General features: G+C 31.5%; 3 protein-coding genes across 3 annotated transcripts; 2 read left to right on the top strand and 1 right to left on the bottom strand.

The window, feature by feature from the left end:
• The first annotated feature begins 399 nt into the window (after positions 1-399).
• On the top strand, positions 400-10229 carry LOC107617796 (uncharacterized). The gene is made up of 13 exons (XM_088499663.1): positions 400-794; positions 4255-4366; positions 7142-7254; positions 7349-7656; positions 8380-8455; positions 8562-8648; positions 8725-8805; positions 8900-8932; positions 9019-9072; positions 9152-9193; positions 9287-9365; positions 9557-9627; positions 9716-10229. The coding sequence occupies exons 1-13, from the start codon at positions 615-617 to the stop codon at positions 9809-9811; spliced, it is 1332 nt and encodes a 443-aa protein (XP_088355789.1). The 5' UTR covers positions 400-614; the 3' UTR covers positions 9812-10229.
• A 479-nt stretch (positions 10230-10708) lies between these two features.
• On the top strand, positions 10709-13596 carry LOC107617795 (uncharacterized). The gene has a single exon (XM_016319664.3). The coding sequence runs from the start codon at positions 10709-10711 to the stop codon at positions 13187-13189; it is 2481 nt and encodes an 826-aa protein (XP_016175150.1). The 3' UTR covers positions 13190-13596.
• On the bottom strand, positions 13504-15235 carry LOC107619347 (Zim17-type zinc finger protein). Its single transcript, XM_016321605.3, has 4 exons — positions 14955-15235; positions 14740-14861; positions 14200-14460; positions 13504-13910 (listed from the first exon to the last, which is right to left on the bottom strand). Exons 1-4 carry the CDS (start codon positions 15079-15081, stop codon positions 13737-13739), a joined length of 684 nt encoding a protein of 227 aa, XP_016177091.1. The 5' UTR covers positions 15082-15235; the 3' UTR covers positions 13504-13736.
• Between the last annotated feature and the right edge of the window lie 401 nt (positions 15236-15636).

The following is a 15636-nucleotide window of genomic DNA, read 5'->3' as shown; positions in this document are numbered from 1 at the left end:
TTATGTATTAAGAATTGGGATTGTTAGAAGTTCCGTGATTTTCGCCTCTATTTTTTTAACGTATCATTTAGAATTTTAATTTAGGGGTAAGAAGCAATTAATATCAAATATTATAAATTAAAAATAAATAAAATTAATTAAATATAATTATAATTTAATTAAATTGTTTACTTTTTTACTGATCACCCTCTTGATTTCATATACTTTTCTATATATTATTTAATCTATTTTTAATATATATTTTATATTAATAATTAATTTTAATATAACGCTAATAACATAATTATGGTATTTATTGAAAAACATTAATTGATTGAAGAATGGAAAGAAGCAATAGCAATGGATCCCCCACACACCATATGATAATTAATAAATGAATGTATATATATATGTATTAATGTGTTGCCAATTTTGTACGGTAAGGCACATAAGAGCAATGAAACTTGGGCAAAGTGGAAACAATACAAGAGAAAGCAAGAGCTTAGAAGCCACGCCTCTTTCGTCCTTTTTTGCTTTGCTTCCATCTTTACTCACTCACTCACTCACTCTATATATTGTGCAAACGAGCCAACATTAATTCCTTGAGTGACTACAATTCCAAAGAAAACAAGAATATGGAGGAGGGGTTGTTAGGAATAGTAGGAGGCTTGAGGCACCTTTTGGTTACAATATTCTTGACAAGTTTAGGAGGCGTAGTAACCATGCCGGTTATGACGGATATCTCAATCGCCGCCCTCTGCCCCGGCCAGGATCAATGCTCCCTTGCCATCTACCTCTCCGGTTTCAGCCAAGTCGTGAGTAATTCTATATTTAATTTTTTTTTCAATTATTTGAGGATTCTCAACTATGATATTCACGTAAGTAATTATTTTTTTTTTAATTTTAATATTTAAAATTTACTTTAACTAAACTTTGATACACAAATCTACATACAATAATGTTAAGTATGTATCTAGGAATGTATGTGCTCTGTTATCTGAACAACCTTAATTAGCTTCTTAATTCTGCTGAAGATTTTGTTTCATTCATAATTAATTATATAATACATGTTCGGCATTGTTTAACTTATCTCAAAAGGTTTTCAGGTACAACTTTTGGACCTACCTATGTTACATTTTCATTCTCCCTTTCTCTTTGGTAGATATTAACATATGCCATTGTTTTTCAGTTGGTGCTGTATATATTATAGGAAAATTTTTAAGTATATTGATATACTGTTGTTTTAGTAATTTTTAACTATTAATCGTAATCATAAATAAAACAGTTTTATTAAGTAGATAATAATTTTTATAAATAATATGAACAAAAAATTTTAGAATTGATCTAATAAAGTAAAAAAAATACTTTATCTTCATACCTAATAAATTAAATATTCAGCTATTATTAACTATGTATGAGTAAATCGAATAAAAAAAAATAATCATCTAATTAAAAATAATAAACATAATTATCTACATACTTATTAAATTAAATATCTAATATATTCATTGTTCATATTATTTAGAATTCTTATTGTTTATCTATATTTTTTTTAAATAAAATATATAATATATATTATTAAAATCAACATTAAAATTCATTAAATATTGATGTACCGATACACTTACAAATTTTCCTATAAATTATATAGTATAGATAATTAGTAGTTCTAACTCCGAGGCGTTAGATATAAAACTATATAGAAACACGACAAATGCGATGTGTTTAAAAACCATAATCTCCGCCCAACACTAATGTCTCCTTTTATGGGATTATCCATCCTTCCATTACCCTACCATGCAATGGAATGGGTCCCACACACTCATTTTATCTAGAATATACTTGTCCTTGCTTAACATTAATATTTTATTAAGTTTAATTTTAATATATTATTTAAAATATTTTATATAATCAAATAATTATTAAATCATCAAATGATTGGATATACATATAATTTTTTTAAAAATTAATAATTCATAGAACATTTAATTAGATTCTATGCTATTAAGAAAAGACGTGGGGCATAACAAAAAAAAATTAAAAAATATTATATAATTAATAAATATTATTTTTTTATCGATTAATAATAAGTTATACTCATATTTATAAACGTTTTATACACAAAAATATATAATTTATATTTATATTTATTAAAATTTTATATACATAAATTAATACAATTTGTATTCATATTTTTTAAAATTTATACACATAAATTAATAAAATTTATTTGTTAAAAATAATTTAATATTTATACTGCCTAAATAATGACTAATACCCAAGAATTTCTCAAAAAAATTTATCCAATAATCAATTAATAATTTAATATAAATAAATTTTAGATGTAAAAGTTTGTTGTAACTGTTCTTTTTCTAATTCTTCTAACAGAATCTTCTTATTTATTGGTAAAGCATTAAAAGGCATAAAAAAGCATTACAAACTATCATCTTCGGCAAGGGAAAAAGTGTTCATGTAAACCTATTTTTATTGGATGGCAAACCCATATTTTAAATATCCACCATTATATTGGATAAATTGTAGGTATTACGAATCGGTGGAAACTCAGGTGCAGTCGACTTCACGTGAAGTTGATAGCTGAGAGTCGTTAAATAAAAATTTAGTCAAATCAGTCAAACTATTTAATAGTTCTCAACTATCAACTTCACGTGAAATCGATTGCACCTGAGTTTCCACGTTACGAGTTATATACATAAACAATTTTAGTGCTCATATACACAATTTGCACAATTGTGTGGAAGCACGTATAGAAAACTATATATAATGCTACAAAAACTTTGTGTCATGCCACATCTTTTGACACAAAATTCCGGTAAACATGACTCATCACCATCCCAAAATACACATATTTTCATTTCTCACGGTGAAAAAATTAGGCTCCTTATATCAAACTATATCTATATCATCACTTTTTTCCTTCTATTTTTGGCTGAGAAAATTTGAGCAACCACTTCCACCAGAAAAAAACACACAATAAAACAGCCACGAAAGTAGGAAATTCAAATAATAAAGTGCGATGCTTTCCTATATGTATATAATTTAGTAATTAATATATTAATTTGTGAAAGTGACCGAAGTATATACAAATAATAAATTATAAATGACTTGATGTCTTACTTACAACCTAAGTTACGGTCTTTAGTTGTGCCGTCTTTCTTGCAACTTTTGACTTCTAACTTGTAAGACTTATTAATTACCTCATCTTCTATTATTACTTATTTTTATTACGGTCTCGCTACGTTACCAATAACATATTTGTCAATTTCTGTCAACTTTTATTTATAATTATATTTTATGAAAGTGTCTTTATGGATGTATTTAATAAAAATGTCTTTTTTATTACTGTGTTTAATAAAAGTGTCTTTATAGATATATTTTTTAGATGTGTCTTTTTATATATGTATTTAAAATATAATAATTAATTATTATTAACAATAAATTAACAGATAATATGTTAGTACCTTATACTTTTCCTTTTTATTATTATACTTTAGGCTTTAAGCCTTTAGAATATAGATAGCATCTCTCACTCACCCATACCCACTTAGAAATTAAAGTTGGCAAATGTATTAATCAACAATCACCCTAAAATTTAAAGCCAATATATAGCTTTGTATGGTAGATTATTAATCCAATTTAGTTGTTATATCTGATTCACACATTAAAATTAAAAGCTATATATAGCATTCAATGTGACCCAAACTAGCTTTAATTTATTATTATGTGACTACGACCATTCTTTATTATGGTCCATCTCTGATTTGTATCGTCACGCAAGCAATGTATATGTATATATATGGAAAGAATTTCAAATGCTCTTTAAAATATCCATATTCTCATCATTTTAAGCGTTGATTTTAATTATAAAAAATATATATTATATATTAATTAAAATTAACTATTAAAATTATTAAAATATTGATGTTTTAAAAATATTTTAAATAAATTTTTAAAAAATTTTTAAATATACCATCATATCAATGTATCAGTGATTTTTAATCGTTGATCTTAATTATATATATTATATATATTTTTTATAATTAAAATTAACAATTAAAAATAACTAAAACACCGATATGACTATGAGAGTACACTTCAAAAATTTCCTAAGTTTTATGTATAGTATGGTAGTTAGTTTTGTTACCTTTTTTGGTATTTTAATTACGTAACAATTGTGCATAAATGTGGAAAAGCATATGTGGCGTTATTAATGGAAGAAAAGAAAGAAGAAATGAAATGAAAGTTTTTGGATTGTAGATGAGTGGAGTGGGATCAGTGGTGATGACGCCATTAATAGGGAATTTATCGGATCGATATGGCAGAAAAGCTTTGATCACTCTTCCTCTTATGGTCTCCGTCATTCCTCAAGGTAAATAAATAAATCCTATTTCAACAATTAATTTTCGTCATATATAATTGAATTTGCTTGTCTAATCTAATTAATATAATTATATATTAAACTATATATGTATCACACTAACTAAAAAGTAGAGACAGTAAAAAAAGACAGGTTCTATGAATATTGAATAACAAAACAACAAATTGATGTGATATATGGGATTGCATTTGTTTACAAAGACAGGATATTGAGATGGGATATAAAGACATAAAATCGTATTTGATAAATGAGATATAAATAGAGACAATGTGTTCAAAAATATTGAATTAATGTGTCTTGTGTCCATTCTAATAGGAAGAATATGAAGACACTAACAAAAGACACAACTTATTTTTTATTTTTTTATTATTTTTATTAATTTTTTATAATTATATTTTTTATTATTATATTTTTCGTCTCAAATTATTTAAATAAAAAAAATAACAATAAATTAAATTTTTATAATTTATTATAATTTATCACTAAACAAAATACAAAAACATCAAATTTTATATTTTTTTCTTTTATATCTTGTTATCGTTACCTTATTTTATCCGATTCTCAGAAAGAAACGGAATCTAGAAGGCACGCATTTGTAAAAAGCATCTCATTTGTTCTTCTCCTTTATTCCACGCCCTGTGGAGTTCTTTTACTCATAGTGTTTGATGATTCCTTTTCTCCACTCTCTGTTTCCTATATTATCCCTTATTACTATCAATATTCTTTTTTTTTTTTTAAAGAAAAGGAGCAACTATAGCTGTATAAGTAGGTATAAAGAAAAAGTGTCATAAAATAATCATTTCATAATAAACTAAACTAAACTAATCTAATCCAGCCTTTAGAATCTATTTGTTTTCAACAAATAAAATCAAAATTAAAATTTAGTATTGTATTTAGTATTTAATTTTTTTAATAATTAAAAATTTTTTAATAAATATTTTTATTTTATATCTATATTTATTTTAAGTTAAATAAAATATTATAAAATTTAATTATGTATATTTTATACTAAATATAATACAAAATTTTAATTAAATTTTAATTTTTTAATTTTTGTAACTTTTTTTTAATATTTGTCTTTTCCAAATCTAAATTATTTTGTTAGTATTAATAAATTTTAATTATAAAATCTAAATTTTAATTCTAAATTTTTAATTTTCTAAAAAATAAAAACTAAAAAAAAGTATAATGAAATAATTGATTAATATTAGTTAATTAGAATAAATTTGTATCTTTTTTATCAATTATTTTTATTAATAATAAAACATGTAAAGAAAATATACATAGAATTAAAGCATAAAGAAATTTTCAAATGATAAAAAAACATCGTTATTCTAATAATTTGAATCATTAATTTCAATTAATTTATATTATAAATATTTTTGTAATTAAAATTAATAATTAATATAACTAAAATATGGATATTATCTACCTAGGCATGGGAGTTAAAATTGAAGGTTTGGACATACACACTTTTTCCATGTAGCTTGAAACAGTGTGACTCCCACATAAATGTTAGAGCTGTTGCCTAAATAGTAATTAACTAATTATTCATGATTACTGATCCATATTTGCCGACCCAAAAATATCATCCAACAATTCCCGATGTTACACACACACACACCAAAACACGACACATCACACATGCAAAACTGGTTCAAAAATCAAAATTAAAATAAATAACTCAACTTTGTCTGAACCTTTCAGTTCACCGCCTTCAATTTCTCATGTCACTCTTAGCTTTTCTTTAAAAATGGATCCTTCAATTTTTTTTCATTAAAAAAAAAAAGTAAAATATGATCTCACTGAGAATTTTATAAATAAAACAAAAAATATATAAAAAAATATTAAAAAAATTAAAAATTATATTTTATTTTTTCAATTTCAAAAAATTAAGAATTCTCCTTTTTTCTTCTCTTTAAAGATATTAAACACTCTTCGCTCTTCATGCATGACACATGCATACTCTATGAGCTCAATTTTTTCGTTATGGAATCTATGAATGTGATGTGCCTAGATATGAAAATAAGGTGTGTTAGATCAAATTATGAGACAGTTTTATGTGAATAGTAGGAGTTAGAACTTAGACCCTATAAATTTTGTATTGGCAAAAATTACTTAACAAATTGGAGGATCCGATTTGGCGGGGGCTGAAATTTGAATTTCACACCATGCAAATCGGACGGTGCGTTTTGTATATATATATATATATAAATTTTTGTATAAATCCATATTCTTAGCTACAACTCAAACCGTCTGACAAACTATGAAAAACTCGCATGGTCTAATTTGTGGTGTTCTGACACCACACACAGGTCAAGCATCTTTCTTTTCCATAACCGTGTCCAACCCAACCTTTGCCTCCATATTGAAATTAAAAAGCATACTCTATGCATTATCCTAAGTTAAAAAATAATTTAATTATTATACTACTTTTACTTTTATAATTAAATTTTTTTATATCAAATATATTAAAATTAATAAAATAAAATTTTTTTAAAAAATATATAATAAAAAATTTAATTATATTTTTAATTATACATATTTTTAATTTATAAAAATATTTAATTAATTTTAATATTTTTATTCTAAAACTATTTAATTATAAAATAAAAAATAACGTAAAAATTTAATTAAAAAAATATAAAAAATTATTTAAAAATTTAATAAAATTATAAGAATTATTAAATTTCAAAAGATCAATAAAAATTTTAAAATTTATTTTTCAAATGGCAACTTAAATATTTTGATTTAATTTTGTTGAAGTGATATTGGCATCTGGGAGGGACAGAAGATTCTACTATGCATACTATGTGGTGAAAATTGTTGCTCACATGGCAGGCGAAGGAAGCTTCCACTGTCTGGCTCTTGCATACGTGGTACTACTTTGTTCATTCCAAATCTCTGCCACTAATTAAATAATTAATTATGTAATCTGTTTTTAATTATGTGTTATACTTAATTACATGCTAGGCAGATAAAGTTCCATTTGAGAAACGAACATCAGCATTTGGATTACTTGCTGGTGTGGGATCAGCTTCATTTGTTTGTGGAACTTTAGCAGCTCGATTCATTCCCACTCATTTGACATTCCCTGTTGCTGCTGTCTTATCCATGATTGGTTTGGTCTACATGAGAATATTCCTTGATGATACTGTTCCTGCTGCTGCTACCATCAACCAACCTTTGTTGAAAGAGGATCACTCTTCTTCCAAGGACTCAACTCCAACATTCAAGAAACTCCCTTCACTTGGGGACTTTCTTTGTATGCTCAAGTGTAGGTACGTGTCACATTTTCATTCGATTCGATTTAGCCTGCTCAAACTTATCTTATTTTGTATTCATTGGAATAATTGAGTAATATTAGATGTAATAAGCTATGATGTATGGAACAGGATACGCCACGAAAACACGGTATATGTATAAAATATAAAGTATTTTTTAGATAAATTGTAATGATATTTTAGTATTTTATTGATATTAAAATATAAATTAATTTTTTAATTATTTTTAATATTTTTTTTATTATATAAAATATTTAAAATATATTTTGTTTTAATTAATAATATATACTATTTTTAAACTCGTTTCAAGAATATATGTTAAGAATAAGATTGGACACCTTGACACGTGATGGTATTTACATATGTTTAAACATGTCCATAGAATAATTTTTTATTAAGATACAGTTGGACACACGCGTGTCGAACAAGTGTCGATGTGTGTCGTGTCCGAAATGTGTCTGATACGAGGACACGAGTACACGAGAAATCAAGAAAGTGTCCGTGTTTCATAGGTAATAAGTATAGGTCCGTGTCACATTTTGATTGGATTTGATTGCTTAAGATTTAGCCTGCTCAAAGTTATCTTATTTTGCATTAGTTGGAATAATTGAGTAATATTAGATGTAATAAGGGTGTAATATTCGATTGTGTGTTATATAAAATTAAATTTTAGGAGGTTGAGTTACTTATTATCTTAGACAAGTTTAATAAATTTTGCAGCCCCACATTTTCACAAGCAGCAGTAGTTTTGTTCTTCAATAGTCTTGCAGATGGTGGCTTGATGGCTTCATTGTTGGTAACTTTTTTACTTTTCTCTAACAAGATTAGAGTCCATAGAGTAGTTATGGTTAATCTTGTGTAACTGAGAGATTAAAATCAATGACATTTGCCATGGGATGCAGTATTTTTTGAAAGCACGTTTCCAATTCGACAAGAACCAGTTTGCGGATTTGATGATGATTTCAGGAATAGGAGCAACGCTTACACAAGTAATTAAGCTTTACTTAGTACTCACACCCTCTTAATTATTCAAAATCAATAATTAAATTTCACTTTGGCATGCAGCTACTTTTGATGCCAATATTAATACCTGCTCTAGGAGAAGAGAAGTTGCTCTCAACAGGGCTCTTAGTTAGCTGCATCAATGTAAGTTTAATTTCCACATATTTCTTGTTTGATTTGTAACATAATATAATATAATACTAACAAAGTTTTATTAACAATTAATATGGTTATGCAGATGTTTGTGTACAGCATATCTTGGGCAGGATGGGTAATAATACTTTTCTTCCTTCTAAAATCTTCTTATTTTGCTTATAGTATTATACATTTCAAGAACAATCCTTGAAAACCATGCAGGTTCCTTATGCTCTAGCAGGTTGTTCTATTTTTGGGGTTTTTGTGCGCCCAAGTGTAAGTTTCTGTTCCTATTTGGTAACTTACAACTAACTTTGAAACAGTAATTTCATATCTCACATTGTGCTTGGTACAGATATGCAGCATTGCATCCAAACAAGTTGGTCCTAATGAACAGGTACCCTTACTCAAATTAGATATGAAAAATGAATCATGATTCAGTTTTAGCTTCTTATTAGTTTAACAGATTAGTGTACTTGATTTGATGCAGGGAATGGTTCAAGGATGTCTCTCAGGAGTTAGTTCCATGGCGCAAATCGTTTCTCCCTTAATATTCAGTCCACTCACAGGTATCAATCATAATTAGTTACCAAATTAACCACTATGTATTTGTATATAAATAATTAAATACACGTGTTGTTTCGCACATTTTTAATGTGTATTTTATATTTCAACATATATTCTATACGAATAACTGATTTTTTTGTATAGTACTACTACTAAGTATTAACAAGATTCTCTTCCAATTTTAACAATGCAGCATTATTCTTGTCTGAAGAAGCACCCTTTTATTTTCCTGGGTTCAGTATAATGTGCCTTGGCCTTGCAATGGTAAGTTGGTTAGAACGAATGAACCGGTTTCTTTTAATAGATATGTGATCCATTCATAGCTTATGATGATACCTACCTTGCATTTCAGGTTGTTGCATTTATACAGAGCTTGATGATCCGAGCCGCTCCTCCTATCGGAAAAATTAGCAGCGGCAGTAGCCGCTGCACGGATACATTGGTATGAGGTGGAGACATGATCTTGTTTTCTGCTTCAACAAAATTGTTCATACTTACACCCTATGAGACCATGAATTACAAGACAATACAAGCAACCATGTTTCATGTTATAACTAATGAGCATGGATTCAAGTATAGAACTATATACGTTGACACTAGGGGGGTAGGAAACAGAACATCAAATGCAAAGCGCAGCTAATTAATTCTCGTATGCATAGTATATATACACCTAGACATAGATTGTTTATATCACTAGATAGAGTAGCTTTTCTAATATTCCTTTAGATTACATTATAGTTTTTGCAGACAGGATCTTAGTCCATTTGACAGCTTTGTTGTAGAATGAGAAATCTGTCTAATGTAAGGACTTTGTAATTCCTATATTTTGTTATTTATGAATTATTAATGGTTGAATTTTGGATAAATTAGATGTGAATTGCATAATGCAACAAGTAGCTCTGATGTATAAGGCATGGAGCATTGCTGTAATAATCTAGGTAGAATTTTTTTAGTGTACATGATCATTCAGAATTCCTATAATTTTTTCTATAGTATCCTCTAATTCGCTAGGCTAAAGATTAATCTGTCGCAGATTAAAATTTTACTTAAAGATTTGCTGCTGGCAAGCACAAAGTGGAATTGGAACCATATAATTTGTTTATGCGGACTATTGGTCTAATAATTAGACCAACCTAAGTTTTTTTTTGGGGGTCAGAATATCCTCCAATGAACATACGTGTTGTTATAAAAAGCCCAATAAACTTTTGTAATCCATAGAAAAAAAAAAACACGATATTTAATGAAAAAAGTGGGTGACCTTCGTCTTGAAGCGTAGATAAGTGAGTTGCAGAAGCAGAAGAAGCAAGTTGAAGAAGAAGAAGAAGAAGCTTACAGCTTTGTTTTAATGGAGATAGCACAAAAGGTAGCACTTCCTCTTCTCCTCACAAAAGGTTCCACTTCCAGACACCACTCTCATTCTACCAATGCTATTTTTTCAACACCCACAACCTCCACACCTTCTTCTTCTTCTTCTTCTTCTTCTTCTTCTTCTTCTTCACCTCTCATCCACCACCTCAATTCCGACTCCACCTCCTCCTCCCGCCGCCGTACCTCCACCTCAATCGGCAAGTCCTCCGACCCCAACCGCGGGAAGCCTTGGTTCAATCACCACCGTCTCTCTCCTCCAGCTCAGCGTCTTCTTCAAACCCTAACCGACGCTCAATTCCACGATGACTCTCTCGAATTGGACCACCTTCTAGAATCTCTATTCGACCACCACCAGCAGCAACTTCCAAATTCCTTATCCTCTGATATTCTCGCCATAATCAAGGCCTTAGGGTTTCACAAGAAATACGACCTTGCTTTCTCCGTCTTCGATTGGGTTCGCCGCAGAGAGAAGGAGCAAGCTAACTCCGCCTCCCCTTCTCTCTTGTCTGGCTCCTCCATCGCCGTCATCGTCAACATTCTCGGCAAATCGGGTCGGGTATCATGTGCTTCCTCATTGCTCCACACTCTCCGGCACGACGACGGAGTCGAGGTAGACGTCTATGCCTATACTTCACTGATATCTGCTTTTGCCAGCAATGGCAGGTACAGGGATGCAGTCAATGTCTTCAACAAGATGCAGCAAGAAGATGGCTGCACTCCTACATTGATCACTTACAATGTCATTCTCAGTGTTTATGGCAAGATGGGCATGCCTTGGTCTAAGATCATGGCTCTTTTTGATTCCATGAAAAACAATGGGGTTTCCCCTGATTTATATACTTACAATACCCTAATTAGTTGTTGTCGTCGCGGTTCTTTGTACCAAGAAGCTGTGGAACTTTTTGAACAGTTGAAGCTTGCCGGGTTTTCGCCCGATAAGGTTACCTATAATGCGCTGTTGGATGTGTTTGGCAAGTCTAGACGCCCCAAGGAGGCTATGCAGGTGCTAAAGGAGATGGAGAGTAATGGATTCTCTCCCACTTGTGTGACTTATAACTCGCTGATATCGGCTTATGCCAGAGGTGGTTTGCTGGAGGAGGCTACACGGCTTAAGAACCAGATGGTGGAGAAAGGGATTAAACCGGATGTGTTTACCTACACCACCCTTTTGTCGGGATTTGAGAGAGCCGGGAAGGATGAGTTCGCAATCAAAGTTTTCGAGGAGATGAGAGCCGCAGGATGCAAGCCTAATATTTGCACCTTCAATGCTCTTATCAAGATGCATGGTAACCGGGGGAAGTTTGCCGAGATGATGAAGGTTTTTGAGGATATCAAGGTGTGCAAGTGTTCGCCCGATATTGTTACTTGGAACACCCTTCTGGCTGTGTTTGGACAGAATGGAATGGACTCCGAAGTCTCGGGAGTATTCAAAGAAATGAAGAGAGCGGGGTTTGTGCCAGAGAGGGACACCTTCAACACCCTGATAAGTGCTTACAGCAGGTGTGGTTCCTTTGATCAGGCAATAGACGTCTATAAGAGTATGCTGGAAGCAGGGGTGGCTCCTGATCTTTCTAGCTACAATGCTGTTTTAGCTGCATTGGCTCGAGGAGGGCTTTGGAAACAATCTGAGAAAGTCCTTGCCGAAATGGAGGATGGCTGGTGTAAACCTAACGAGTTGACCTACTCTTGTTTACTTCATGCTTATGCCAATGCTAAGGAAATTGAAAAGATGAATGCTTTGGCCGAGAGAATATACTCTGGCTCTATCGAGACACATGCTGTTCTTTTGAAGACCCTTGTACTGGTAAATAGCAAGAGTGATCTCCTAATGGAAACAGAGCGCGCCTTTTCGGAGTTGACGAAAAGAGGAATTTCGCCTGACATAACTACTCTGAATGCAATGATTTCAATATATGGGAGGAGGCAAATGGCAGCTAAAACCAATGAGATTCTGAATTTCATGATTGAGAGTGGATTCACTCCAACTCTGACTACTTATAATAGCCTGATGTACATGTACAGTCGTTCTGAAAACTTCCAAAAATCAGAAGAAATCTTACGGGAGATTCTGGAGAAAGGTATGAAACCCGATAGAATCTCATACAACACGGTCATCTATGCATATTGTAGGAACGGTAGGGAGAAAGAAGCGACACGGATATTTTCCGAAATGAAGGATTCTGGTCTTGTTCCTGATGTTGTAACATACAACACGTTTATTGGAACTTATGCTGCTGACTCTTTGTTTGTCAAGGCTATTGAGGTAGTTCGATACATGATAAAGCAAGGATGCAAGCCAAACCAAAATACTTACAACTCCATAGTTGATTGTTACTGTAAGCTCAATCAGCAAGAGGAGGCAAAAGAGTTTGTTGAAAACCTTCCTAATCTTGATCCACAGGTTTCCCAGGATGAACAGAGAAGGTTGCTGGAGAGAATAGCAAGTAAATGGCAGTAAGTTGTTCCATGTCCTATACCTGAAAGATGCACATATTATAATTGATGCTCTTCAACGGGTGGCAGTATGCATGTTTCTTGAGGCTGCTATAATTTAGCTATAGGGTTGCTTTATATATGTAAACAATATTCAATCATTTTATTGATGTACCATACTAGCTGTACAGGAACTTTCAGTTGTTCGTATGTGCAAAAACAGTGCAAATTGGCATATATGCCATCTTGGTCATGTCACAAGTTGAAGAAGTTTATGGTTCCTGTAACAAAATCCATCCCGTTTAATAGGAGTGCATAGAATGTGTAGGGAAAGAGAAGAAAAAGAAATATCCATGTAATGAATTGTACGTAAATAAACCATTGATGATTATACAGATGACCTTCATAACTATATTATGGACATTGTTGAAAGATCCTGTCTCCAACAAATTTTACTATAATGCATGAAAAACTAAACAATATACAAAGACACCTAAACTAAAATTCCATATGATGATATCATCAGACCGGAGAATATGTGGTGACCCCATAGCCATAAGCAGCCAATTCACTCATGAAATGGGGAATATGTCATCATCATTGTCTTCATCTATGTCCATAAACCTAAACTTGAGATCATCCCAACCATGTCCTTTATAATTGAAACTTGAATTCAGATAACAATTCGTCTCCTGAAATAAGTTCAAGTGATCCACCAGCTTATGATATGCATTGCATCCACAGCACTGCCAACAATTTCAGAAACCAAAGATAAAAAAGAAATTGTCACCAATTTAATGTACCATTTTTTTCAAATTTTTCCGAATAGAGATCCAGAATTGAGAGGCAAATTACCCGTAATGGATCCTCTCAATTATTAAAAAAAAATTGAGAGAATAAAGTGTGATTTCTAATTCTTTATTGCTTTCTCTCTCATGTTTTTTCTTGCTCTCACTTATAAAATTAATAGTGAGAGATTACACTTTACTCCCTCAATTGTTAAAAAATATTGAGAGGATCCATTTCCCAAATTACCTGCACAAACACAGTTCCATCAGTGTAAGCATGAGGATTGATAGCCCTTGTAGTTCGCTGGCCACAGATGGTGCATGTAAAAGCCACGAGCATTCTTCGCCGAGGCGATTTTGTGAAGAGAGACCATGGGAAAGTGGAGATGTTCCCGGTTCCTGATTCGCCGTCGTGGCCAACTGCAGGAACAGAGGGCCCTTCCATCCCTGACCCTGTTGTCCATCCTCTACCAGCAGCAGCACTTAGTACCAATCCCATAGCAGCATCCTAAACCCACAACAATTCTCAATCAAAATTGAATTCTTTTTAATGTTTTCAGGGCAAAAAACTTTAAAAACAGATATGTTTTTATCCATATTGCAAAAGGTTAGGCATTTAGGTTCAGAAACACATTGAAATAACAAAAATTGAGCTTCTTTTTTTTTCATGACCCAACAGAACTATAATACAGATACTCTAATAAAATTCGAGATATTTAAATTTGAAGAGCAAAATTACATCGAAGCTTAAAAATTAAGAAGGAAAGGGAATGAAAAAGGCACATACTTTCGAGAGCGGAGAAAGGGAGAGGCGGCGATCGCTGAGAACTGGGAGGAGGTTGGCGTTGGAGTTGTCGTTGTTGATTTCCATGGAATTGGATTGGGAGTTTGAATCATGGTCGTCATCACCTGAAAAAACAGAGAATGAATTTGAAAGATTGATGATGAAATCGAAAAATGATTATGGTGGAAAGTGAATAGAAGAAGAATAGGAGTACGAACGCTTGGAAGATAAACGAAAGTGGAGGGATTTGGGAGAAAGGGAGAATCTTCTTGTTGAGGGGAAGATGGAGAAAGGGGAAGAAGGAGATGGAAGAGTTGCAGAGGAAGGTGTAGCCAAGGTTTCCATGAATGCCACGAAACACAACAAAACAAAACAACCTCGTCTTCTCTTTTCTCTTCTCTTCTCTTGTCTCTTTATTTTCTTTTCTTTGCAGAGACCGCAAAAAATATCAGTGTCTCTCTGCAAATTATAATACTAAAAATAAAATCATGAGGTGATTAGTGATGACTGATGACTGAGAAATATGGTGCTACATTGGGCCCTTGCGTTTTTCTGGCTATTGATCTATTGGGCTTATTAAATCAGGCCCAAATTCTTTCACTGCCCAATTAAACACTAATAGTTAGCACCGCAAGGCTTGGTTGAGTGGCAATTATATTTGCCTTGCTCTAAGGTGCACCGGGTTCAAATCCCAGCTGAGGCTGGTTGTGGTTTAAAGAACCCATAGTACCCATGGTAGTGTGTGTGAGTGTGTTGTGTGGGTGTGTGAAACATGGGTGTAATGCCTAGGATTGGGGGCTGTCCAATCCGTTTGACCAAAAAAAAAAAAAAAAAAAAACACTAATAGTTAGTGTAACTGTCTAAGTTATAAATACCAAAAAACAAATCACTTATAAATTA

The sequence above is a fragment of the Arachis ipaensis genome, chromosome B9 (genome assembly GCF_059453495.1).
Source record: "Arachis ipaensis isolate K30076 ecotype BB chromosome B9, ASM5945349v1, whole genome shotgun sequence".
NCBI classification, from domain to species: Eukaryota; Viridiplantae; Streptophyta; class Magnoliopsida; order Fabales; family Fabaceae; genus Arachis; species Arachis ipaensis.
This window is presented reverse-complemented; position numbering and strand designations above follow the sequence as displayed.